The sequence below is a fragment of the Engraulis encrasicolus genome, chromosome 10 (assembly GCF_034702125.1).
Source record: "Engraulis encrasicolus isolate BLACKSEA-1 chromosome 10, IST_EnEncr_1.0, whole genome shotgun sequence".
Classification (NCBI taxonomy): Eukaryota; Metazoa; Chordata; class Actinopteri; order Clupeiformes; family Engraulidae; genus Engraulis; species Engraulis encrasicolus.
In genome coordinates this window covers 15,395,775-15,421,625 of record NC_085866.1, presented here as the reverse complement: position 1 = coordinate 15,421,625, position 25,851 = coordinate 15,395,775, and the positions used below count along the sequence as shown (strand labels likewise).

Here is a 25,851-nt window from a genome sequence, read left to right as displayed (position 1 = left end):
TGAGAACCTTGGAGTTGAGTGGAAGCACGTGGAGGCACTATAGTGTCTTATGGTGATGTAGGATGTGGTGGTGTAGTAGGATGTAGTGGTGATGGACTGGGGGAGGACTGGTGTTCATACGGTTTTATCATTAATGTTTGACAACCACAGCCTTTGAGAACAGCATCTACTGTTGTATTCTTCCATCTACTGTTGTGCTCTTCCCAATGGTTCGCTGGCACCCCCATTTAAGTCTTTGTGTATTTATATAGGATGTAGTGTCAGAGAGTGTACAATATAGAACAAATGTCAGTATTTTGATCCACTAGTGGGATCTCCCTCAGACTGCCATTTAATAAACAATTGAGTATTTTTTTTAAATCTTATACCCAGTGTACAAACCACTATATATCTGACACTATCTAGGCCAACTACAATTGTCTGGCGCTTGGATTACTGTGTTTGTGGATGTACACACTCTAAATTTCAAACATAAGCCTACTGTATAAGATTTCGCAACACCCTCAGCTACCTCTGAAGTAAATAAGAGAGTTGCGTCACATCATGGAAGGCATCTTATCTGCTGTAACAGGCCTGCATTAGCTAGAACTGCTTCCTGTCTGATTTGATCTGTGAGATAGTGTTTCTTTCTGACATGTCTCAAGTGCTTAACCCTTCGAGGAGTAAGGATTTCCCCCCAGATCTTATTATACTCAAACATTCTACAGCCCCCATAGAAGTCTGTGTTAAAAATCCCGCAAAGTCTATGTGACATACTGTGAACTCAGTCTTGCCAATCTTAATTTTCTATTGCTTATTTATCACTTTGGAAATAACCCATTGCAATAATTTGAAAAATGAATTGAGAACTTTAATAACATTTGAAAATAAGTCTATTTAATATTGGTGTATTACAATTTGTAATGTAAGGGCAGTTTGTTAGAGTCTTGTAATCACCACTGATCTAAGGCATCTAATACCCACCTTGCTCACCTTCTCAAATATGTGCGTTGCGCCACATCCTCTATGCTTATCAGTGTTGTGGCAGGCGGGAGGCCTCTGTCTTGGCCTGTTTGGGCAGTATCAGCTTCAGGTGAAACTCTCCAGGTGAATTACAGGTGTTTTTAAGCCCTCATACTCAAGACAGTGACTCACTGTTTACTGGAGCTCAGGAAATTGCCATCTGTTCATCACCAATATCCCCAATCGACTCATTCGAGACTATGACACAAATGTGTCTTTATTTTGTTTCTCATTGTCAGTGTAATTGTAACTGTATTGTGACAATAAGATGATATGTTGAATTGTTGACTTGAGGCCTCTGAGCATCTCTTTTGGCCTCCTGACCCATATAAAGAGACCCAGGCTTGGCCCTGCTGTGAAGACTGTTAGTCACACCATCATTATAATATACTTCCTTCTCTTGGGTCTGGAGGCAATATATTTGGAAACGAGCAGGGAATCTCCAGAGAAGTTTAATTTTACTTTCTTTTTCCCGCGTTGTCGAGTAATTACTATGAACTGTGTGGGAGAGATGAGTGAATGACTCACCTCTCATATTTCCCGTAATAGAGGAAGAGATGCTTAGTTAAATACATACTGTCAGTGGTGTAGTCCACGTAGAACGCAGGTACAGTACGCAGTATGCCCACCTCGAAATTTCAGGGATTTCATTATACCCACCTAAAATTGATTGATCCATTATTTAGAGTTGCACAAGTATATGCAGTATGCCCACCTAAAAAAAATCTTCAACTATACAATATACCTGTATACCTACAGTATACCTGACTATCTTTTTTTATTTATCTCTGCTACAATAGCCTACCTATTTTTACCTAATGTATACATGCAGGCCCCAGCTTGTAAGCTTATATTTAGCTTCACCTGGGGACCCTTCTCTCCATACTACCTTTTCATGACACGTAACTGAAAGTCTAAATGACGGTGTTTAGTGTGAAGAGAAATAAATCATTCCTTCCTTCCTTCCTTCCTTCCTTCCTTCCTTCCTTCCTTCCTTCCTTCCTTCCTTCCTTCCTTCCTTCCTTCCTTCCTTCCTTCCTTCCTTCCTTTCGTCATTCATTCATTCATTCATTCATTCATTCATTCAATAAATAAATAAAGTAAATAGCCTATGTGTAGCCTCTTAGTACAGATGGGCCCACTGACAGATGGGCATATGCTGTTGAAAGAACCCAAATACTTCACAACATTTCTATGACAATACTTAGGGTTGTTAAAACGATGTGTTATAAATGTGCTGTTACCAGAATGGCAATTACCAAGTCGTAGTGCATTACTGAAGGCCCTGTGTTATGTCATAGGCCTAGTAGTGTAGTACTATGGTAGTTAACCTTTTAAATGACTATTACGGTACCACTGGTGAAAACTTTAAATAATACTCTATATCAGGTTGCATTCAGTAGAGTTGAGTGAATGTTGACCCGTGCATCCCTCACATTGTTTTTCTCTCCTTAGGTCGGTCAGAGAAAAGAGAGGAAACAACAAGCAGAGTTGCCATGGATACCAGCAGCAGCTCATTCCAAAGAGGAGAGAAGAACTCTCAGTCCATGCGCATGGCCGCCAAAGAGGTCTCCATTGTGGGCAAGAATACCACAAGCTCCATCGCTGAGCGCTTCTCCAAGTATGTGTCACTACAGGAGCTCCCAAGATGCTTAGCTTTGCCCATGTGACTAGTGTGACATGAATTAATCTGTCTGTCTGTCTGTCTGCCTGCCTGCCTGCCTGCCTGTCTGCCTGTCTGTCTGTGTGACTGTCTGCTTGTCTGTGTGACTGTCTGCCTGCCTCTCTGTCTGTCTGTCAGGCTGTCTGCCTCTCTGTCTGTCTGCCTACCAGCCTGCCTCTCTGTCTGTCTGTCTGCCTACCAGTCTACCTCTCTGTCTGTCTGTCTGTCTGTCTGGCAGCCTACCGGTCTGTCTGTCTGTCTGTCTGTCTGTCTGTCTGCCTGCCTGTCTGTCTGCCTGCCTGTCTGTCTGTCTGTCTGTCTGTCTGTCTGTCTGTCTGTCTGTCTGTCTGTCTGTCTGAGTCATCTGATCATCTGTCTACTTACCGTACAGTTTCAACTTTGATATTTTCTGTGGAGCAGTGTTTCCTCATGTCTTAAAGGTTAACTCCAGCCAATTTCAACACGCAGTTGGAATGCTCACACTGCCCTGGACTTGTCAGTACCTGAGGGTTTTTTTTCCCAGCCTTTTTTCTGAGATCCTGGCCATTGTAATGAGGGCAGGTGTTTGTGTAAAGAAACATCTTTATTTATTCCCAAAAAAATGTCCAAAAGGTTATGCAACATCAGCAGACAACTAGCAAACAGCAATACCTTTTGGGAAAATATTTGGAGTAGGCCTATGTTAAAAAAAGTTTTTAATATAAACAAAATCTGCCCCTATTAGAATAGCTCAGATCTCGGAAACGGCTGAGCCGAAAAAAGTGGCATCACCGGGTACTGACAAGTCAAGGGTAGCGTGAGCAGCAATGCAACCGCATATTGAAATGGGCAGAACTGGTCCTTTAAAAGCTTGTGGGTATTTCCAGTGTGCTGTTATGCATGCCACTTGTCTCAGTAGAGTGTATAAGGGACTGTTAGTCACCCATCCATGTATGCCACCTGAAGTCACCTGATGCTGACCTCTTTTGCTTTCCGTTTCTGTAACACGCTTATCTGGAAACCCACAGTACACCACAGTGTCAGTCCTGTTGAACTGCATGACTTTCCTACCTACCTCTGTCTTTTAGTTCTCCACACCGCAATTACTTACCTTGGGATCACTAGCCAGATATAAAGGAACAGGGTAGGCTACATAGATTTGGTCTATGTCATCGTGTGGTGTATTTCATCATCAATGTTTCATCATCATTTTGTGTGTATGACTAAACTTTCTTATCAGTTTCTCTTTTTTTCTTTCTTTCTTTCTTTCTTTCTTTCTTTCTTTCTTTCTTTCTTTCTTTCTTTCTTTCTTTCTTTCTTTCTTTCTTTCTTTCTCTCTTTCTTTCTTTCTTTCTTTCAAACTGTGTTATTGCATTTGGAAATTCTCTTCTAGCAGCAATTTATATTTTAGCCACCAGGGGTCAGCATTACTGTGTTAACGACATGTCATGACTGGTGGCTGAAAAGGTCAACACGCCATCTACTGTAATGGTCTTACAGGAAGGACTGAGTGGCCTTGACTTGAACCCTGTGTCTCTGCCCCTCATCATAGGTACCAAAAAGCAGCGGAGGACATCAAGGGGGACAAGAAGAAAACAGTAGGTGTCATTATGCATCTTTTCAATACTGCCATGAGTTGGAGAAAATAAATAAAATGTGTTGTTTTGAAAAATGTTGATTTTGGGGTCTCTCATTAGGCCAGTTCACTCTGGTAACATCCCTAGACATCCACGCCATTTGATATCACGTGTATTTCGATCTCTGTTTGCCGGTGTTTCATGCAAGGCCTGCGCTGATTCAGTGTAGTGTGCATCCACATGCGGCTAGTTGTCTTGATCCTTATTTAGACTAATCTTCTGGTAATACCCCATGTAGTTTGGTGTAACCACACCCACTTGCCCGGTGTTTGCTGTAGGATGCTAGTCTGTATTGGTGGGTGAGGAGCTGTAGAGTGTGCTTAGAATATACGGATATAGGCTACGGATGGGCCAGCCCTGACCCCTATAGCTGGGTGATGGGGTAGACTTGCAGACCTCGGCAACAGACGCCTGGAGTTGCTATGGTGTTCTGATGTGGAGAGGAGAGGAGGTGGAGGGACAGCACTGCGGCAGGTATGGCTATGCCTCTTTGGGGACTTGATCACTACACTGCCGTCCTGATGGGCTGGCTCTAGCACTACTGGTACAGCAGGGGAAGGGGTTGTCGTTTCACAACGAGGATATCCGGGGTTAATCCCGCGTGGAGCTTGTTGGTGGTGGTAGTGGGTCCTAGTTTGATCCCTGACCTTTGACAGGTCACTGGCTGTAATGGATATAGAAGCAAAGACAGTGCCTAATAGACTTGGGCTTCAGCAAGTAGTGTCAGTTCAAGCTGTGATAGTGTTGACATCCCATTCAAGATATTGCGACAAAAAAAAAACATTTAGTCTGACATTATAACTAAGGGAAAGTGCCTTGCCCGTATAAGAGTTGCCAGCTAGTCAGTGCTGCCTCAGTGGTTCGTCACACCTCGTCACAATTGATCTAAACCTGTTTGAGGATCATTTGTATCTTGCCTCATAATTCACCTCTTCTATTCTGGAACTGTGGAGCAAAGCCGAAAACTCAGTTCTCCAGCCCCACTGGATGGCATCCAGCAGCAGAGAGATAGATGCATTGTGGATGGAAAATTCAAGATAATTGTTTGCTCTTGGAGTTGTTGATTTTCGTCATTACTCTGAAGACACAGCCTGTTTTCAACCTGTTGGCCGCTGACTCATAATTTGTTGAGGGGGGTAGATAGAAGAAGGAAACATTTGTTTATTTATTATTCATTTATCAGACAAAAGAGGGCTATTATAACCATCTGTTACATTTGTTTTGTTTTTCAAAACTATTCAGATGGAAAATGCCATTTGGCTTCAGCTTTCCACATATTTATCTCCAGTTGTTTTTCCCATGACATAAATGCTTGAATTGCATGATTGTTCTCCTATGTTTCCATTTATCAGTCTCACATATGATTAATGGGTCGATGCACACAGCATGAGGTGTGGGGAATGTGTGCCGGATGGTGTTTGGTTCTCCAAGGGTTAATCTCTCTGCTGAATGAAGTTTCTGGCTTTCTGGCTGCTGGTCTCTGTCCTTTTGACTGACTTTCTGTACCGTTCCCTCTCTCTCTCTCTCTCTCTCTCTCTCTCTCTCTCTCTCTCTCTCTCTCTCTCTCTCTCTCTCTCTCTCTCTCTCTCTCTCTCTCTCTCTCTCTCTCTCTCTCTCACACACACACACCCCTTCACCCCTTCACCCCTCGTGCTCTCCTTCCCCCCTCTCCCCCCCTCTCTCTCTCGCTCTCTCTCTGTCTCTCTCTCTCTCTCTCTCTCTCTCTCTCTCTCTCTCTCTCTCTCTCTCTCTCTCTCTCTCTCTCTCGCTCTGTGTCACACACACCCTCCACCCCTTGTGCTGTCCTTTCCCCTTCCTCTTCATCCTAAGCCTCTCTGTTTCCTTCCATTAGGGGGTTGGGCTGGTCCCTCTCCCCTCTCTAAAAGCTGACATCTGGGGCAGGTTTTTCATTATTCCCCCGTCCCGTCAGGCTGAAACGGAGAGCACCTACAATACATCAGGTCTCAAACTTTCAATCTTTTCTACGAATTTGTTTTAAACTTTAAAAAAAAAAGGATAAAAAAAAGCAATAACAATAGTGTAACTGGCGTGATGAATAGTTTATTGCTTTGCACATAATTTTCTGGCTTGCGAAATGTCTGCTGGTTAATCAAGATTTTTTCCCCCTCATTTTGCTGTGAGCAGTTCTGTTGTTATGGATAGCCAAGCGGTGTTATGGATGGGCCATTTAGCAGAGACGTTGAGTGAAGTTTTAGAAACCATTTGTCTTTCTGATCTGGCAAAGGCAGAGCATTCTTGAAATGTTCTGAAGATTGAAACAGAATGAGATCCTGTGTCAGGGGGAGCTGTGTGCTGCTGACAGAAGCATATTTCCTGGATTCACTTGCTGCACTCCCCAATTTCTCTCTCTCTCTCTCTCTCTCTCTCTCTCTCTCTCTCTCTCTCTCTCTCTCTCTCTCTCTCTCTCTCTCTCTCCCTCTCTCTCTCTGTTCATTTCATTTTCTTATTGAAGTTTGTCTTGGAAGTTTATGTATCTAGCAATACTGTAAGATGAGGTTGGTACTATGACTACTTTAGTGTGTGTTGAAAAACTAGAGAAGAAAGGCAGTTGGAGAGAAACATTTTCTTCATTCAATGTCTCTCATCTTTGATTTAGGAGATATTCTGTAGTCGGGTACAGAATTGCTGTATCTGCTCACACAGTGCTTATTTTATGTGCTGCTGATTTTTTTTCCCAAAAAGTAAGCTTATAGGTGACCATTTATTCTTCCATTTATTCTCTGTGTAAAGCCAGTATCCATTACTGTCAGCATTGCCGAAGTATAATTTGAGTCAGTGTCAAATTTGACAGATTTGTTAAATATCAAAGCAGAATCTGAATTAGAAAATTCAGAACAGGGAAGTCAACAAGTGGGGACAAACAGGCCACTTGTCCCGGGCCCAGAGAGAGAGGGGGCCCCAGCATTTGGTCCTCATTACATTCTATGTTTTGGGTGGGGGCCCTTTTAGATAACTTTGTCCTGGGCCCAGCCAAAGCTGTCAGTGGCCCTGTGCACAGTAAAATTGTAGATCATCAATAGAGTCCAATGGAACTGTGTTATGTGGAACTGTGTTTTGAATAGTGTTTTGGCACCATTAGATCTATTTCTAATCCAGCCGTTGCAGACTCTTTCAAACAGATCTGTCTTAGCTCAACTTTGAGTCTTTAAATGGTTCTGATAAATAAAGTAATTGGATACATGTGATGGAAGTTGTTGGAAAACATCCTGCCCAAGTGTTCTCTACCACAACATCCCTGGCTTCAATCAGGTGAATTAGATGGCTGACTCATGTGGTTCTTACACTGAAATCGGAGTTAGATGCAAAGAACATTTCGCACGAGTCTCTCTTTAAAGTCTTTATTCATCCCGAGCACTGTTCTACGCATGTAAACGTAATATTCCAGAATTTGCTTTTAAACGGAATGCCGACAATATTCAATTTGAAACTGCACTCAGTGGTGAAGATCCCAGCGTCAGAGTGAAACAAGGTCACTAGACAATGTGCAAACCCTCCAAAAAGCAAACCAGTTTCCGATTGACAGATGCCTTAATCATCCAGCCGACCACTACAGTGGTTTAGACTCACTGCACATTACATGACTAAAACCCATATATTTGTGACAGCCCTCTGAACAGGTCCATCCCAGTGAGAGTAGAACTCATTAGACAGTCTGATTATCTATGAAGAAGCTAACCTGTTAAATGTAAATGTTAAACACACTTAAAGGCTACTTACCTTCTGGTGCCAATATACACACCTATGGCAGCTCATCATGAAACATGTGGACCAGAGACACTACAGATAAGCTGCAGTAAAAAACGTACTTTGGCAACACATGGAGCAGAAAAGCTGAATAAGACCTGAAGAAGTCTCTGAGAAGAGATAAGGGAGCATCATTCCAGGACCCCCAAAAAAGAAGTCAATTTGCTACAGTAAAACTGAACCAGATAAATAAGAAGGTGAACACACACACACACATGACTGATAACAATCTCTCTTTCCCCTTTGGCATTACAGGTTGTGGAGAACCTGCCCTCCACCAGTGGCAATTTGACCGCTCTGAAGAAGCGCTGGGAGAAGGCCTCGTCCATTGAGGAAGACCCTGACGCATCATCCACCACCAGCACCACCACCACTGGAGAAACCCGAGCTTTGCGCCCCCCAGCCAGGCCTGCTGCCCGGGATCCCATGTCAGAGGAGCAGGATATGGAGAGCCAGGAGAGACGCCAGGAGATGGACCCCAGTGCCACCAGCGTGCCCAGCGCCACAGAGAAGCCCAACGTGCCCCTCACCAGCCTGAAGATGATGTTCGAGAAGGGGGAGAACATGCAGAAGAAGGTGAGTCGATTTAAAATCCATTAATAATGTGCACTGCGCAATATTATGCAATTTATGAAACGCACTGCACAGTATGTGAGTATGTGACCTAATGTTTAGGACATGGGTCTTGGGAATGGAAGATGGAAGGGTTGCCAGGGTTGCCTGGGTTGGCAATCCCAAAGCAAAAATGGGAACAAAAAAGTGAATTTTTTTCTCCATCATTTAGACTGCCACGTTTGAAGCACAGCAAAGTGATTGTTTTATGCAGTTCAGGTTGTGACAATGGGGTCTTGGTTAGGCCTGGCCTATGTTTGAATCCCACATCAGTAGGAGCAATGGAGATCAGTTGTTCTCAACCTTTTTTTTTTGACAAAAAATGCCCCCTTGACCTCATCAGAAGCACGATGCCCCCTTGACCTCATCATAGGCTGCCAATGACCCCCTTAGCATTACTAATGGACTTATGCCCCCCTAATGGCAAATGAATCAGATCAACTGAACCCCCCACAACTATATCCTTCTCAATACCCTAACGTCTCTAACGTCCCTTAGGGCAGTGTTTCCCAACCAGGGGTACGTGTACCACTAGGGGTACGCGAGCAAACTGAAGGGGGTACTTGGAAAAATGTAATTTTTACAAATTCATGGAGCATAGTCACACCGCAATAGAAAAAGTGATGTAAAACATGAGTTAGGGGGTACTCGTGGCACAACGAAAAGACTTAGGGGGTACATGACACAAAAAGGTTGGGAAACACTGCCTTAGGGGGCTGTAGAGCCCCAGTTGATAAACACTAATGTAAATGGAGGACGGCAGTACCTAATGCCCTCTCCTGCATGCTCTCCTCCATGGCGGACGTGCCCTGCTCTACAGTCAGCCAAGCAACCCAAGTTTCAATCATAGGCACGCTCAAACTCAGGCAAGCAGCAGTTGTTGTTGGGTTGGGTATACAGTATGTCCAATAAAAATCACCAAATGACTTAGTGCTCAAACACATCTGTGTAACCTGGACATGGTACATGAAACTTTCTCATAAAGACAAGGAGCAAAAGTGCAGTCTTTACTACTGTGTCTACGCTAATCCTCCATTGTTCCTGGTGGACTGGACTTGTATAAGAGTAAGTGTAAGCTGAGGGATCAGGATGTCAGTTGAGTACAATGGTTGAATGGGAGACAGTGAGGTTCAATGAGTGGAGTCTGACATGCTGTAGTGGTGATGCGCTTACCGTAGGCACAGTAGTATGGGGAAGGACACGTCAACGCTGCACATGTCAACATGTTTGTTTTGTCTTTTAATTTAGCATACACTGTGCGATATTTTCAATCGTGGGTATTCAGCTCCTGCTCACACGGTACGAAGGAATCACATGGTTTAAAAGCTGACATCTCACGACTCACATCCTCACACTAAACTTGATGTGGAGGTCAGGATGTGCTCAAGAGCGAATCATGCTGTTCTGCCCATTTGTGCATGTGTAGTGTCAAATCGGATTGTAGTACTGCCTCAACTGTGCAATTTACTCACAAGGGGCGACCAGGATTTCAAACAGTCTTAATGTTCTTGCGACCATAAGATTGCAGATCGTAAGCTAATCGTGAGGTGAAATCTTTTTTTGTTACTCCATGTACACTACATGATACGATACTCACGATTAACCTCCGATCAAGCAAAAAATAAGGGATTACATCTTGATCACACAGTTGTCATCACACTTGAAGCAGCACAAGGTTTTTTTGGGTTTTTTTTTTTTTTAAGTTATTTTTAACTGTTACAGTACTTTCAAAATACTCTGCTCCCAACATATATCTGGTGACCATTTGAAAACAACAGTTTTTTTTCTTTACTCAAGCTTTAGCAGTGGTCTATGACTGCCTGGTCTAGACATATGCTAGCTGGGCTATCAGTGCACATTCTGACTTACACTTCACAGTATTTCCTGCCAACAACACTGCACCGTGTGTACCAGTCTGGGCTAAGCGTGTGCACCAGTTGACCCATTTGTTGACAGCGCTGAGGTAGTCAGATGCGGCCTGGCTCCTGTCCAGCCATCACTGGAAGTCCCCATATATGAACTGTGTGCTTCCAATTTGACCACAAATTAGTTCATCGGGGAGGCTTGTTTGTGTGTTTGTATGTGTTTTACCATGACAGCCATCAGCTGATGTATTTATCCCATATAGACCCACAGCATACAGTATATGCATGTGATTACGTGTGGATATGTTTGTGGAAATGTGTGTGTGTGTGTGTGTGTGTGTGTGTGTGTGTGTGTGTGTGTGTGTGTGTGTGTGTGTGTGTGTGTGTGTGTGTGTGTGTGTGTATGTGCGTACGTACATACGTGTCTGTCGGTCTGTACCTGTCTGTCTGTCTGTCTGTCTGTCTGCCTGTGTCTGTGTGTTGGAGGGAGCGTGTGCCGTGCGTGTGCATGTTCGTATGTGCGTGTGCGTGTTCGTATGTGTGTGTGCGTGCGTGCGTGCGTGCGTGCGTGCGTGCGTGCGTGTGTGTTTGTGTGCTGTCGAGGACTCATTGTTGATCTGCCCAAGCTCTAAGGCTGGTTGAGGTTGAGGTTGGATGCTTATAAATAGCCAGCGCTGCCAGGGTTTTCAAGCACATGGGTCTGTGGTGCGGCGCCCCTATGACTCTGGCTCTGACTCCACCACTGCCTCTTCCCAAGGGGCTTGTTAGTGATGCTGTGTCACATGCAGCCTGTCTTCATAAGGGCCTCTCTCATAACCAACCTGAGCTGTCTTTAGACCCCAGACCACGAGACCAGGGCTGCCTGGGTCAACAACATGGCGTCTTGACTTCAGCAACATGTTTTCTTCGCCCAGTATTTACATCAGTATCTGTAAGACTTTAGGGGTTTTTTGGTATTGTTTTATTGGTTTGAAATTCTGTGTGTTTTTAGACGATTTCATTCAGTCATGACTCAAGATACACAGTTTCGACAAATATTCTAGATTCTAGATTCTAGATTACACCTAACCTCGCCATGCCAAACCTCCGTCATCAGCTAAAGAATTTCACTGTCCTCAACTTTATTCATCAACATTAGACCCCCCTTGTCACTTGCAAACATAGGTAGTCAGTTGTGTTAAATCAACAATTACGACTCATCCTCCTCCACCACTTCCTGGTGTTTCCATATGTTCTACAGGTATGATTGGACATTGTATATCTGGATCTGGCTAAATGTCAACGCTTCTCTCATTTCGCTTTAAATCCCCAAGTAGGGGTGGTGTCGTTACATCGCTTAGGGCCCTGAATGTTTCACTTCTACTCATCTGCTGATGCCCACGTTTTCCCACTGTCTAATAGCTTACGTGTTCAAGATAACCAGAGAGAGAGAGCAGCGTGAACAAAGAGGGCCTTGTGTATATGCCCAGTGTTCCGCACAGTGACGGGATTCACTGTGAGGGGAAAACCGGTGAGGAGAGACAAAAAAAGGGGGGCCAGCAGGATATCGGCATGAAGTGGAACGCTTGAAGGCGAAAAACATTTAAAGCTTTCGTGATTTTGTTTCGTTACACAGGTCTCTGAGATGTACAGAAACTGACTGTGTTTATAAAAGCAGGTTTACACACCAGCCAATGTCTGCATGTGGTTATTCTGAGCCAGTTACACATCTCCTCAAAGAGCAGCCCAACAGTACATGGCTTCTTTGTAGAGTGAATGAAAGGCCAGTGTTTACAACTCACTCTGAGAAACTACCCCAGGTTACCCCATCTACCTGGAGTCCCTATATGGACGTTTCTTTGAGGATAAACCACCTACTTGGAGTATATGGCTGTTTTCTGAGGTTAAAAGGTTTGCTGAGATCAATAAAGCTGTTTAATGTGGTGACTGGTGACGATGACGTAACAGTAGGGTAGCAAATGTGACATGACGTAACGTAGAAGATGATATTTGCGATATTGTCATATCATTGATTCTCCCACTGATTCTCAGGCCTTACGCACTGTCCTTTCTCATCATGAGATGTCAAGTACATAAACTACTGCATGTGTGGGCAAAACTGAAGCTGGGCCATAGCCTTATTATCTCGAGCCTGACTACCCTCCAGCACCCCAGCCTTGTGATCGCTCCCCTGGTGCTGATGTCATGGGGCAGACAGGGAGGCAGGCAGGCACATGATGGCAGGCAGAGAGGGAGGCAGACAGAGAGACAGAAAGTCAGGAAAGCAGAGAGACAGACAAGAAGAGAGGCAGACAGACAGGCAAGCAGAGAGGCAAGACCAGCAGAGAGGTAGACAGACAGGCAAGTAGAGACGTAAATACTCAGGCAGGTTCACAGACTCTTCAACCAAGATCAACCAAGTCTGTCATCTTGGTACACCCATATTAGTGAATGGATAGGCCTTACCCACTGGCCATTTCTTTTTCTTTTTTGTGGTCTTTTTTACTCTATTTATGATAGGACAGTGAAGGTGGTGACAGGAAGTGAGTGGGGAGAGAGAGATGGGGAAGGGCCAGCAAAGGACCCGGGCCGGGAATCGAACCCGGATCAGCTGCATGGCAGACGAATGCCCTACCATTTGGACACGTCAATGCCACCCACTGGACATTTCAATAGCGTGGGTTGATTGTACTGCGTCCAGTTATCCTTCCTGCATGCCCATGCCATTAGGACTGTGCCATGGGGGAGAGAGGGCCAAACACAGTCCTTAATCACCCAAACTCCCAAGTCCCTCACTGCAAGTGCTCTGTTAAGAAATTCACTGCTGCATATGGTGATTCATAGTGTGACATGTTGAAACCTTTGTGGTTGCTTTGTGGATTGTGGTTCTTTTAATTTAATGGATTTTATAGGATCACAATCACAATGCACCCCAATAGAGTCGAGCTGTACCCAAGTGGACTTCATTTTGCAGCTTGAAAGATGTTTATTTTCTGGAACTGAGGACCATCAAGTTTCAAAAACAAAGTCCAGTTGCTTTTGAGCTTAATTCCTGTGAATACCATGAGCTAGATCAATGAAACAAACACAATCCAGGTGTTGTTTTTTTGCCACTTGCATGTTTAAAGACATTTGTGAATTAAGAAATGATGTGAAAATGATTAATTGGCATGAGGAGTTAACCCCTGTGGATAACATAACTGTCCTGGATGAATGACAATCCTCACAGACGAGCACAATGCAGTTGTTGTTCGCTCGGCCCTTGGAAGTAAGAAGCGCAGTGAAAATGATTACTCGGCAAGAGGAACATGCCAACGGACAGTCAAGGCCTGAAGAACTTTATCATATGACCCTCCCTGTCCAGCTAACTGGATTAGCGACGCTAACGACTCATGAGAGCCACATGCTGATACGACATCTCACACTGCTGTAACGGACGCCAGCTAGCACATATCAGTGTACAGCCTTAGTAAACCTCTCCTCTGGAGTCTAGACTCCTCAGAAAGATGGTCCACAGGGCAGCCATGGCCTAATGTTTAGGGAGGTGGCCTTAAGATCAGAAGTTTGCTGGTTCGAATCCCACCCTCCCTACACCTCCCTCCACAGCTGAAGTGCCCTTCTGCAAGGCACCTAACCCTATGTTGCTCCAGGGGCTGTAACCAACACCCTGTAAATGACTGTAATGCGCTTTGGATAAAAGCGTCAGCTAACTGTAATGTAATGGTTCAGGGGTCCAGCTGTGGCGCAGTGTGCTAATATACGGGCTCACTGGCCACAGAGACCCAGGTTCATATCTGGACAGGGTCATTTCCCAACCCTACCCCATCTCTCTCTGCCACTTGTTTCCTATCTGGTTTTCATGGTCCTGCCTGATGAAGTTTTAGAAGCAGCCATAACATATTTCTAAAGAAAATGCTGCACTGACTGAGCCAATAGTTCAGCGTTTAGCCCTCTTTGGCAGTGTGTCTGCCACAAATACCAGCAGGGTTTCTGTAAGGTTGTAGGTCTGAGCCTGGCTCTACACAGCAAAACAGGCAATAAATGGGCAATAAATAGTTCTGACAGAATGTGAACGACACGACATCTTGCATGGCCCTAGACCAGGTGTTATGGGGCACATGCTGGCTGTGACAGTAAACCATCTATCCACAGCCGCTTTCATTTGTTCAAGTCAAGTCAAGTCAGCTTTTATTGTCAGTTTCTTCATATACAGGTCATACAAGGAAATTGAAATTATTGAATTAATTGAAAAAGGTTCTCTCTCTATACCATGGAGGACATAGACATTCACAGGACTGACATTTACAGACTGACATCAAAGTGCAAGGACATGCATTGTTGCATGTGGATTTGAATTGTATTGCATTTAGTTGAGCTGCCGTACGTTGCGTGCCATTTGTGCAGTGTTGCGTGCATTGTAAGTGCCTTTTGTGGTGGCCTCCTCACCCCCGTAGCGTATCTGTTTAATTGGTGCGGGCACTGAGCAGAGCCTGGTAATGACCTGCGTGTTTGTGGTTGTGTGTGACTAGGCCGGCTCAGCTCAACACAGTGCTGCTCTCTCCTCTCCTCTCCTCTCCTCTGCTCTTCTCAGACCCCCCGCTGGTGTTGAACTGGGGAGATTAGTGTCACAGGCCTCCTGCCCTGCCTCTCTTATCCCCTGCCAGTGTGCCGTTGGTTGATGCCTGGCGGTTGGTGATTGTTGTCTTCACCCCCAAGCCAAGGTTAACCCCCAAATCCATATCACCACGTACAGGATCCCCTGAATAGCTCTGTGTCATCCCAACCCCCATCCCCTTCAATTGTCTCGATACCCCTCACCAAAGCCCTCACCAGCGGCAGCCATGGTGTAATGACTGTGGATCACAGGGTTGCAGGTTCAATCCCCACCCTTACCAGTCCCTTCCTCCCTTCATGGCCCTTGAGCGAGGCACCTATCCCCACACGGGTCCAGGGGCTGTAACTAAGGATAGACCGATATATATATCTGTATCGGTTTCGGGCCGATATTTGCATTTTTTAAGTGTATCGGTATCGGCCGATACGCGTGTGGTTTTGGCCGATACGCAATATTTATTATTTTATGTCATTCGACACTTTTTATTTTTTTATTACTTGATTGTTAGACATTACTTGATTGTTAGAGTGGGTGTTTAAATGTTACAAGTTCTACCTCAATTTGATAATGTTGAAGGAATATTTATTTTTAACTTGAGACCTGGAATATTTGTCATTTTCTATCCTTTTTTTTTAACCCATATCGGCCCCAAATATCGGGTATCGGAAATCGGGTATCGTCCAAGGGTGATGAAAAAAAAAATCGGTATCGCATCAGCCATTAAAAAAACTGTATTGGTCGACCCCTAGCTGTAACCAATGACCTGTAATATCTGTAAGCCCCCCCCCATCCCCCCACCGCTCCTATGAATCATCCTCATCTGGGTTTTGGTGTTTGGTGTGTAGCCCCCTGCCCATCTCCCAACCCCACCCTCTTCACACACACTGTCCATCCATCTGTCCAGTGATGCTCAGCAATGTAGAATAGCCACTGGGCTGACTGGCTGGCTGTCAGGTTGTCTGGCTGGCTGCTTGGCTTTTGTCCACTCCATTTACTTCGTAAGATTAATCCAGTGAGAGGAGGAACACAATGTTGATTTACACACACACACACACACACACACACACACACACACACACACACACACACACACACACACACACACACACACACACACACACACACACACACACACACACACACACACACTCTCTCTCTCTCTCTTGCTCTCTCTCTCTCTCTCTCTCTCTCTCTCTCTCTCTCTCTCTCTCTCTCTCTCTCTCTCTCTCTCTCTCTTTCTCTCTCTCTCTCTCTCTTTCCCTCTCTCTCAACCTCCTCCCACCATACGTCCATGATCCAACCCAAACAAATGTGGATTTACACATCCGCACAGCCACTCCCCCCACCCTTTTCTAAACCCGGGACCATTGTATTTAAGGCCTCTAGTCTACCAGCTGCCCAGTGCCCAGCCTGTCCCCTCCCCTCCCTTCCCCCACTCCAGACTCCAGACAATAAGAGTCAGCCACATGCCAGCCCAGTGGCATCAAACTGGGATGGGATTAGAGAGATTGGAGCTGTGGGGCGAGCAACAACACACCCAAATATGAACGCTGCTCGCTCTTCAGCATGATCCTCTGAGAATCTTCATCTGCCCTCAATACCTCATGCACGCACTTGGGTCATTTGTGTGTCTTTGTGTTTTAAGTTCTTAATGCAGGCACAGGCACATGCTCACAATACTGATGAGGGGGCTTTGAGTGCTGGGCATTAAACTGGGCTTTTTGTGTGCAGATGGTAGAGGTGGCATGGAGGATGGGTGTGGGGCACCGTGGGTAGTAGAGTGTGTTTGGGGTGGCATGATTGGTGGGTGGGTGGTGATGCTTTGGGGTGGCAAGCAGAGCCATCTAATAAGAAAGTTGTGACAACTGGGGACCCGGAAGTCGGTTTGGGATGTGATTCACGACGTAGATTCAAATATATCTAGACAGCAACTTTCTGTTCGCTGGAGACTAACACCGAACCATTACATACCAAACAAAGACTAAGTAGAAACAAATTACCTTTACCTTTACCACACTTTCTGTGTTCTACGCCCATCTCCTAAGAACTAAGTATTGGAACTATGGTCAATGGCGATTTACATGTGAAAGGCTCTGTGAGGCTCCATGAGAGCCGCCATTGCTGTGGAAAGAATGGGCCATTGAGGTCTATGGGAATGATGTAACTCTCTTACTAGACGGCTCTGGTGGAAAGGGTGGGTGATTGTGGCTGGGGAGGTGGGTGGGTGTGTAAAGGCTTGATTTAGAGTGGGTAGTGTACCCCTGGTGTCATTTTTCGTTTCCATTTGACCAAACAGCAATATTTGACACAGAGGGCATACCCATTCATATTTCTGCAAGGGAGCGGTTTTGAGTGCAGTGCAGCGTGCGGCAGTGTTGATGCCAAGGGCATACCTTTAGCGTCAAATATTGCCATCTAGTCAATTAATTTAAAAAAAAGACATATGGGGAGGAGATCATGTTGGAGGAGTGAGTGGACCTGGATACGATGACAGGGGCCAGACAGGACAATGATGTGTGCTTCACCCTTGGGGTGGCAAGGCTGGGTGAGTGTGGCTGTTTGGGTTGGTGGGTGGGTTGTGGGTATAGATTAAGAGTGTGTATCCTAGTAGTGTGTGGAGAGTATCTGGATGCATTTGTTGGGCATTGGCAGGGCCGGACAGGACTGTGGGTGGCAAGGCTGGGTGAGTGTGGCTGGTTGGGTTGGTGGGTGGGTTTGTGTGTAGATTAAGAGTGGGTACTGTAGCCTCCCTAGTGTGTGGAGACTATCTGGATGCATTGGCAGGGCCGGACAGGACTGTGGTGTGTGCTGCACCCTGCTGTGGCTGCCTGAGCACATTACAAGATTAACAGCATGGGCACCAAAGCTGGCAGACAGACTGGGCATGTGTGGATGGAGGAGAGCAGAGCTGGTGGAGGCTGCATACTGTATGTGGATGAAGAAAGATACTTTTAAAATATATATATATATTTGGGGGTTTTTGGTCTTTATTATGACAGGACAGTATGAGAGGAGACAGGAAATAGTTGTGATAGAGAGATGGGGCAGGGCTGGAAATGACCCCAGTCGGACTCGAACCGGGATCCCCATGGGCAATGTAAGCCCAAATATGGGTGGGTTTAGAGCGCTGCACCACAGCGCCACAAGAAAGATCCTTTTTGTGGGAAAGCACAACATTGTTACTTACAATCACGGTTCAACCAAACAATTTATTTTGAAAGCTGACATCACAGAAATGTCTGCTTTCAAAATAAATGTTTTGGTTTGACCGTAATTGTAGCAGTGTTGCGCTTTTTCACACTTAATTTCTTACAATACACTTGCCTACACATAGAGTACAGTATAAGAATTATTTTATTGATCCCAAAAGAAATGAAGGTGTATAGGAGCCGACACATAACACACACAACTGCAGACACACACAGACATTAAAAGACAAATCAAACATTGCACAGCTCTGCATAAAATATTAACTTCATCTCATCTTTTTGTGTGGTGAGACCTTTGCCCTGCAATGATGGAGACTATAGGCAAAGAATCGTATAGGAGAAAAATATACTTCAGGCTTGTTCTTTTCCGGTATCCATGTGATGTTCGGTGAACGCCACCAAACACCACAAAAAGACAAGAAGAAGGAGGGGACAACTCCCCCTTAGGAGACAGAGAGTGCGTTGCAATATGCGACCTTGCCTCCTCCACTTGCCTCCTCCACTTGCTTCTCGTAAAAGCTCAATTGTAGGACTTTTTCTCATTTGCAATTGGGATGGTGAATGAAAAACAGTCCCTCAAAAGTTGTTGTGGCTAGGCTGACAGCTGGGAAACTTTATCGTTTTCTCCATGGAGGAGGGGCCAGGAGGTGGGACGAGGAGACAAGCGCAAGTGGAGGAGGCAAGGTCGCATATTGGAATGCACTCAGAGTATTTGAGCACACTCCTTTGCATTGGGTGGGCGGAGTTTAGGATATATTTCTCTCCTATGAAAATCTTTGGTATGAGCCTTGGTAGTGTGTCAGCCTAATTAGTCACACCCAGTGATTGGATACTCCGGAAAGTTCATGGAAGGCTTAATTAGCAATTAGCCAATCAGGCTGCACGCCATAATCAATTAGTCAATTAGCCTTCCCTGGCTGGCTGTTCTCACCAGAGGTGTTAATAAAGCCTACAGCAACTGCATATTGACTCCAAGGATTTTATTGTGTGTTCTGTAGTTACATGACTGAGTGTATTTACCTTAATTTTAACTAATGTTTTAATTTATTACCTGATATTCTGTTGGGTTGCCAGTGAGATTCAAAAGATAAAATTGTAACCTTCAAGGTTTTAGTCAAGTGTCTCCTCAAGCAAGTGTTCTCTGAAACCCTGTTTTATTTAACGACCTGAAATTCAGTTGGCCAAGGTTAGCTTTGTCCATGAGAGCATATAATTGTAATCGAGTTCAGTTGATTTCTATGAGCCTTAAACTGAGTGTTTTCTGTGTTACTTGATCAGGTGTCCAAGGAATCCAGCCGTATGGGGTCTAGCACCAGCATGCCAGAGAACATGCATCTGCAAGGTGGAGGTAAGGGTTTTTGTCACACACAAGACCGTTTTCTCCATGCGCTGGGTATGGTTTCATCTTATTCAAACACACAAAGTACAGTAACTACAAATAAAGGACCTGTGGTAAGGATGAAGAGATTATTATGGTGAAGGGTGAACAGAGTAAATGTTAGTCTTACTGCTTGAGGTGGCCATAGAAAGACAAGGGCTCACCACTGGCTTCTGCCCCCTTTGCTTATCACTTCATATTCAGATTCTTCAGTAGCCTAACATTTAAAAGTTGGGTTGTACATTTAAAAGAATGTGTTCTACAACCAAAGCAAAATTCTACAATTCCCAACTGTACTGTATGGAGTTCAAAAATCCATATAGGCCTAATGTTCAATGTCCGAACATTCTACACCTTTTTGAAGGTGTTAACAATTGATTTGATTGGGGTCATTAATTTTCTGGGATTTAACTGGATAAGGGGTCTGCTTAATGGAAGAGTAATATAATGATATATTGACCAGGCCTCCCTTACTCGCTAAGGTTTAACCCTCTTTCTTGTATCTTGTATCTGTGGCATCTTCCTGAGTGTGGGAGCAATGAGGCATTTAGTGAGTGAGTGAGTGAGTGAGTGTGTGGCTGGTCTCCAGAGGCCCCTGGTAGAGTAGAGGACTCTGTTCTCCCTGCTGCCTCTCCTCTCTCATGTCTCTCCCAAGCTAGCCTCACAGTACAGTCTGGCTATTGTTATTGTGTGGGACAGGACTTTGCCTCTGTCCTGCTCTACTCTACTGCATGAAAGGGAGTTTTTGCAGACTGGAGGAGGAGTGTCTCTGACCCTGACCCAAGTCTTTTCTTCTCGCCTACGTTTTTCCTCAATCTCGGCTCACTTCTCTCTTTCATGTCCTTTTTTTCCCCTCTGTCTCAGTCTCCCCTTCTGTCTCTGTTTCTCTGTCTTGCTGTCTCTACTACCTCTCTGTCCCTGCCCCTCTCGCTCGCTCGCTCGCTCGCTCTTTCTCCCTCACACAAACTCTCCTCTCCTCTTCTCCTCCTCTCCTCTCCTCCTCTTCTGTTTGTTTCCTTCCTTTCTTTTGTGTGAGCAGAGAAAGTTGAGACGACTCCGCTGCGGGACCGGATGGCCATCTACCAGGCAGCTGTGTCCAAGCAGGATATCCTCAGCACTCCCTCTCGCACCGTGAGCATCCTCCCCACACACACACGACCCGTGTGCACATCACAAGACTTTGTTAGTCACAATGAGTAGTTTTGCATTCAGATCGGTCGGACATGAATTGCCTATCTAAAACAAAATCTTCACTGACTTAGTCACTGTCCTGCCTTTTGGGCCATGATGCCGTTCCCATCACATCTCTCAAAAGTTAATTGGTGTGGTCAGAAAAGGGCATTTACAGTATAATTGGCTTTACCCTTGATGACCACTGGTTTGCAGTCGAGACGCATAGCCGTTAACCATTTAAAATAAAGGATTTTTTTACCAAAATCAGACTGCCTCCAATCCATTCAGACTACCTCTTTCAACAAGGAGCCTACCGTTTGGGCCTTCACGTTTTGTGGATAGTCAGATGCTAAGCATCTTTTGATGTCCTTTCCGAAGAGCACCTGATTTTTCTTTAAACAATTGACCCAATGCAGCACGCTCCTCGTTTATTTGTGAATTTATAAGTTCTTTTCTCCCTGTTAAAAAACTACTCTGCTGTAGGCTATATTAGAGCTGGTAACAGAGCTGTACAAGAGTTTCAAGTGACTTGAGGTTTTGTAACATTCTCTCCTCTAACTTTTTCCAATTTAATTTGTTAATGTTTCTACAGAGTGACTTGGTTCAAAAGGAGAACGTTCCTCCAAGTACTGTGGAGACGGTAAGTGAGAATTCCCTCCTTCCATCTGTTAAATTCTGTACTCTAGTGTAGAGGTGCCATTCCAATCCATTTCATATCTTCTGTTCACAGTGTGCTTCAGAGCCCAACAGCAGAAAGGGTTCCTCAACGGACAGCAATGGTGAGCTAAGACTTTTCATAAAAATACACTACAAGTCCTTCTGATGTTTTACCTCATACTCTGAATGTAGAGAAAACACAATGTTATGTTTTGATGAGGACTTAATTTTTTTTGGACCAAAAAAAACGGTCCAGGCATTTTTAGGATGCCCCCTCGAAATTGTGGACCAGTCGATAAGAAAATACAAAAGTCCAACAGCATCAACCCCCTGAGGACTGTTAGCCCACCAGGATATACTATGCATGCCTGATCACCAGTTCCAGGCCAGTTCTGGGCTGTATTTCTCAAGCAGTTGCTTGCCAGTTAGCAACTTGGGTAGTTGCCAATGGGAAATTGCATGGAAATCAACAAAGTAGTTAACATAGTTTGTAACTATAATTTGGAGAAATTGCCAAGAGGCCCAGACATTTTTGCCCCGCCAAATACGTACAAAAAAAACGCAAAGGCAACAGGACTGTCAGTCCACTGGGGTATTGCCCTGTATGCCTCATTACAAGTCCACGGGTGCATTTCTCGCAAGCATAGTTGTTATCCAGTAAGCAACTTGGGTAGTTGCCAAGGGGAAATTGCATGGCTAACAACAAAGTAGCTAACGTAGCTAGCAACTATGGCTTTGAGAAATGCACCCCTGGCCTGGTTTGATGGCAATCAGAGTGTGAAGGTCCGCTGCGGTTTGCTCTGCCCTCTACTCGCATAGCTGAATGGTGATGGTTCATGGTGCTAAATGTAATCTTTGTGCCTGCAGGAACTGCACCCATGTCTCCTTATGATGCCACTCAGCCTAAATCAGCCAAGGTACGTTTAAAACCAGTCATGCTCAAGGACGCTGTCTTGCTCTCATCAATGTTAAATCCATTGAATTTGGATGGTACAGTTTTGAGTAATCGCAAATGGCATAGATATCCACTTTCATTATTTGTTTGTATTTATACATGCATTTTAATAAACCTGAATGTAAATGTCAATATTTTTGCTTGTGATTGTGTGTGTGTGTAGAAGTTCAGCTTGCCTACACGGGAGACGTGTGTGATGTGCCAGAAGACAGTGTACCCTCTGGAGCGGCTGATGGCCAATCGGCAGGTCTTCCACAGCACCTGCTTCCGCTGCAGCCACTGCAACACCAAGCTCAGGTCAGACACCAGACAGCTTTACTGCTATAGGCCACAAAGGCAAAGTGCAACTACACCAACATTGAAACTGAGAAAAAGGCTGCCAAAGCCTTGATATTGTGTAGGCATTGCCAATTTTAGTTTTTCTAGCTGCAGGTTAAAACGTAGTATCTGTGTTTTACATGAGTTGCTTTACCATTTCACCTGTTCTTCAATGGGTCTCAGTCTGGTTTGACTAACCGTGATCCACCATCTCCCTCTGTTGGTCAGTTTGGGCAACTACGCCTCCCTGCACAACAGTGTCTACTGCAAGCCCCACTTCTGCCAGCTCTTCAAGGCCAAGGGCAACTATGACGAGGGCTTTGGACACCGGCCACACAAGGAGCTGTGGGAAGGCTCGCCCAAACCTGTGCCAGAAGAGAAGCCGAGGGAGAGCACAGTGACTGCTGAGAGGTAGACTTTCACCTGTCTTGATGTTAGTCGTGCGTGCATGGCGCGCACAGTGATGTGCAAACTATTAATTAGTACTTCAAATTCAGTGCCACATATCCCAAATGACTTGGGTTTTACCTGTCCAATTCAACCAGGTGGTCATTCAACCAGATAATCACCTGGTTGAATCGGAGTTAAAACTGGGTAATTTGGAATATGTGGTACTGGATTTTAACGTAACTAAGGAATCCAGTTTGCCCTTCACTGGGTGTGGGTGTGTCTTACAATGTTCATGTGTATTGGGCGCAAGTTACTTGATGACTCTATTTCCCTGAGGGATCAATAAAGTAACTCTACCAGAGATTCTTTAGAGATACGCCACCCCCAGGCCAAATTAAGTGTCTGCCCGCATTCCCAAGAGTTAAACAAGTGTGTGGAAGCGTTTTCCTGACGACCCAGCCATTGTCCGAATCTGTAGAGATATGCCAATGTAATAGGTTGCTATGGGCACCTAACGTGACCAGGTTTCGGTCTGCCTAAAGGGGCGTGTCATAATACTCCTACAATGAATAGAACAGTCCTTAGTTCTGCCTAAAGGGGGATTTCCCCCTCCTCCCCCTTGCAATTGTAGAACCCAGAAATGATGGGCCAATGGAATCTCTCTCTCTCTACTCTCTCTGACTCTCCTCTTGTTCTCTAGGATCACAAGCCCCGTGGTGGAGGACTCTCCCCTGGCCAAGGTGAACGTGGTGATGGCCTCCCTGGAAACGCGCTCCCTGGCCGGCTCCCTGGAGAAGGTCCCTACTGGCTCTGTGGAGCGTCTGACCGAGACGGGCCGCCTGAAGATCTCCTGGCCTCCTCGAGCTGCTGCTGCTGCAGCCGGTGACGGGTCACCTGCACCTGTGGCCCAGCCCCTGCGAGAGGCCTGTGGAAACCCCGTGGTTGCTTCCGGCGCTGGAGCTGTACCTGTTCCGGAGAGTCCCGGGGTGCGGTCGCTGTGCGCCAAGTGGCCACCGGAGGGCGACGTCTTGTCGCCGGTCCACAGTCCAGAGCTGTCTGAGCTCACCAGCCTGCGCAGGACCTCGTCTCTGAGGGAGCGCAGCCGACAGTTCTGCCGCAACCCGAACGCCCCGTCCTCCCTGTCGTCCTCCGTCCCCAAAGACGCGTGCTCGTCCCTGCCTCAGCTGGCCAAGATGTCCACAGAGGACCAGGAAGTGAGTTTGACCAATCAGAGCCCTGAACAGGAAGAGGAGGAGGAAGTGGCACCAAGTAACACGGAAGAGGAGGAGCTAGAGCTAGAGCAAGAGCAAGAGCAAAAGGAGGAGGAAGCAGCAACCCTGCAGCAAGAGGGAAAGCAACAGGCTGAAGAGGAGGAGGAGGAGGAGGAGGAGGCGATGATGGCCAGTGATGAAGAAGAGATGGAAGCAGAGGAGCAGCAGCAGGAGATGTCTGTGGAAGACGTGATTAGACAGAATCGCCACTACGAAGGGGAAGAAGAGGAGGAAGAAGAGGAAGAGGAGGATGTATAATATTGGACTACCTAGCACCAAAAATGCCAAGAAAACTGAGAGCATGACTGTTTTAGTATTATTATTATGCCCATCATATTCTTTTTGGCTCAATCTATCTGATTTAACCAAAGCAAATGTCTATCCAAACGTTTTCCTCCAATATGGCTGTGGTGCAGTGATTTCCATCGGTCTCTGCAGGTGCCTGTGACTGCTGCAGAGGAGGTAAAGCACTGCATCTGATGGTGCAGCTCTACAAGTCATATCATACAGGACACTATATATTATCCAGTGTATCAGCTTTGTATGCGTCTTTTTAAGTGATTTTTAAGTGGTTTTGCATTACTAAGTCGCTTGAGACTGAGATGCAAAGCATTGTTTTGTCTGTTCACCCTCCCTCCCATCCAACATCCCTTGTTATGGGGGTGTTGATGTGAAACATTTTAATGTCATTTTATTTTGGTTTTAAATCTTCTTTTTCTTCAAGACTATCCTTACTCTCATTGTATGTTTTGTGTCATGTTTGTATTTTGGTCATGTTATGTTGATGGTCTGACAAGGCTTTTTGGGTCTTCCTATTCACTTGTTTCAACTTGTTCAATAATTGCACCGTGTGGGTTGTTTAAAGGTCTTATTCAAATGTGAACTTGATCAATTTAACCATTTGTGACAAATGTGCTGAAATAAATAATTTCTATACATCCAGGTCTTGACTGGTTTTTCCTAATCCAACTTAGCTGGATTTTGGTAACAACACGTTGGCAGTTTAAATGTCATGTGAAAACACTGTGCACTATTTCACTAACATTTATGCAGATATGGCTGACAGGGGGCAATTAGTTGTCCTTGGCCCAGGGAGAGAGGGCACCCAGAATTGGGTCCCCATTGCATGTCTTGACTGACGGTAGGGACACATATGAGGCGAAGCGAAGAAAGGCGAAATCCAACAGTCATCAGGTCGTCGCTGCGAATCAAATGGAATGGAACAGTTATGTTGTCGATTTGATTGGGCCGCGGCAGGCGAATTCGCTCCTCATTTGCATAATATTAAAATTTCGCTTCGCTTCGCTCCTGTTCGCTTGCTTTTACTTGCCTTCGCGCCTCTCAGGAATGAATGGCAAATTTGCTTCCCTTGGCCAAATTCGT

General features: G+C 45.3%; 1 protein-coding gene across 1 annotated transcript; it reads left to right on the top strand.

The window, feature by feature from the left end:
* Nucleotides 1-2,463: 2,463 nt before the first annotated feature.
* On the top strand, nucleotides 2,464-25,410 carry lima1a (LIM domain and actin binding 1a). The gene is made up of 11 exons (XM_063208142.1): nucleotides 2,464-2,623; nucleotides 4,197-4,242; nucleotides 8,302-8,622; nucleotides 19,605-19,674; nucleotides 20,744-20,835; nucleotides 21,470-21,517; nucleotides 21,608-21,656; nucleotides 22,402-22,451; nucleotides 22,653-22,786; nucleotides 23,036-23,218; nucleotides 23,898-25,410. Exons 1-11 carry the CDS (start codon nucleotides 2,499-2,501, stop codon nucleotides 24,724-24,726), a joined length of 1,947 nt encoding a protein of 648 aa, XP_063064212.1. The 5' UTR covers nucleotides 2,464-2,498; the 3' UTR covers nucleotides 24,727-25,410.
* The last annotated feature ends 441 nt before the right edge of the window (nucleotides 25,411-25,851 follow it).

Coding starts and splice junctions, on each gene's coding strand:
- lima1a (XM_063208142.1), top strand. CDS start 2,499: ATGGATACCAGCAGCAGCTCATTCCAAAGAGGAGAGAAGAACTCTCAG. Junction 20,836..21,469: donor TCAGCACTCCCTCTCGCACC/GTGAGCATCCTC, acceptor ATGTTTCTACAG/AGTGACTTGGTTCAAAAGGA. Junction 21,657..22,401: donor TTCCTCAACGGACAGCAATG/GTGAGCTAAGAC, acceptor TTGTGCCTGCAG/GAACTGCACCCATGTCTCCT.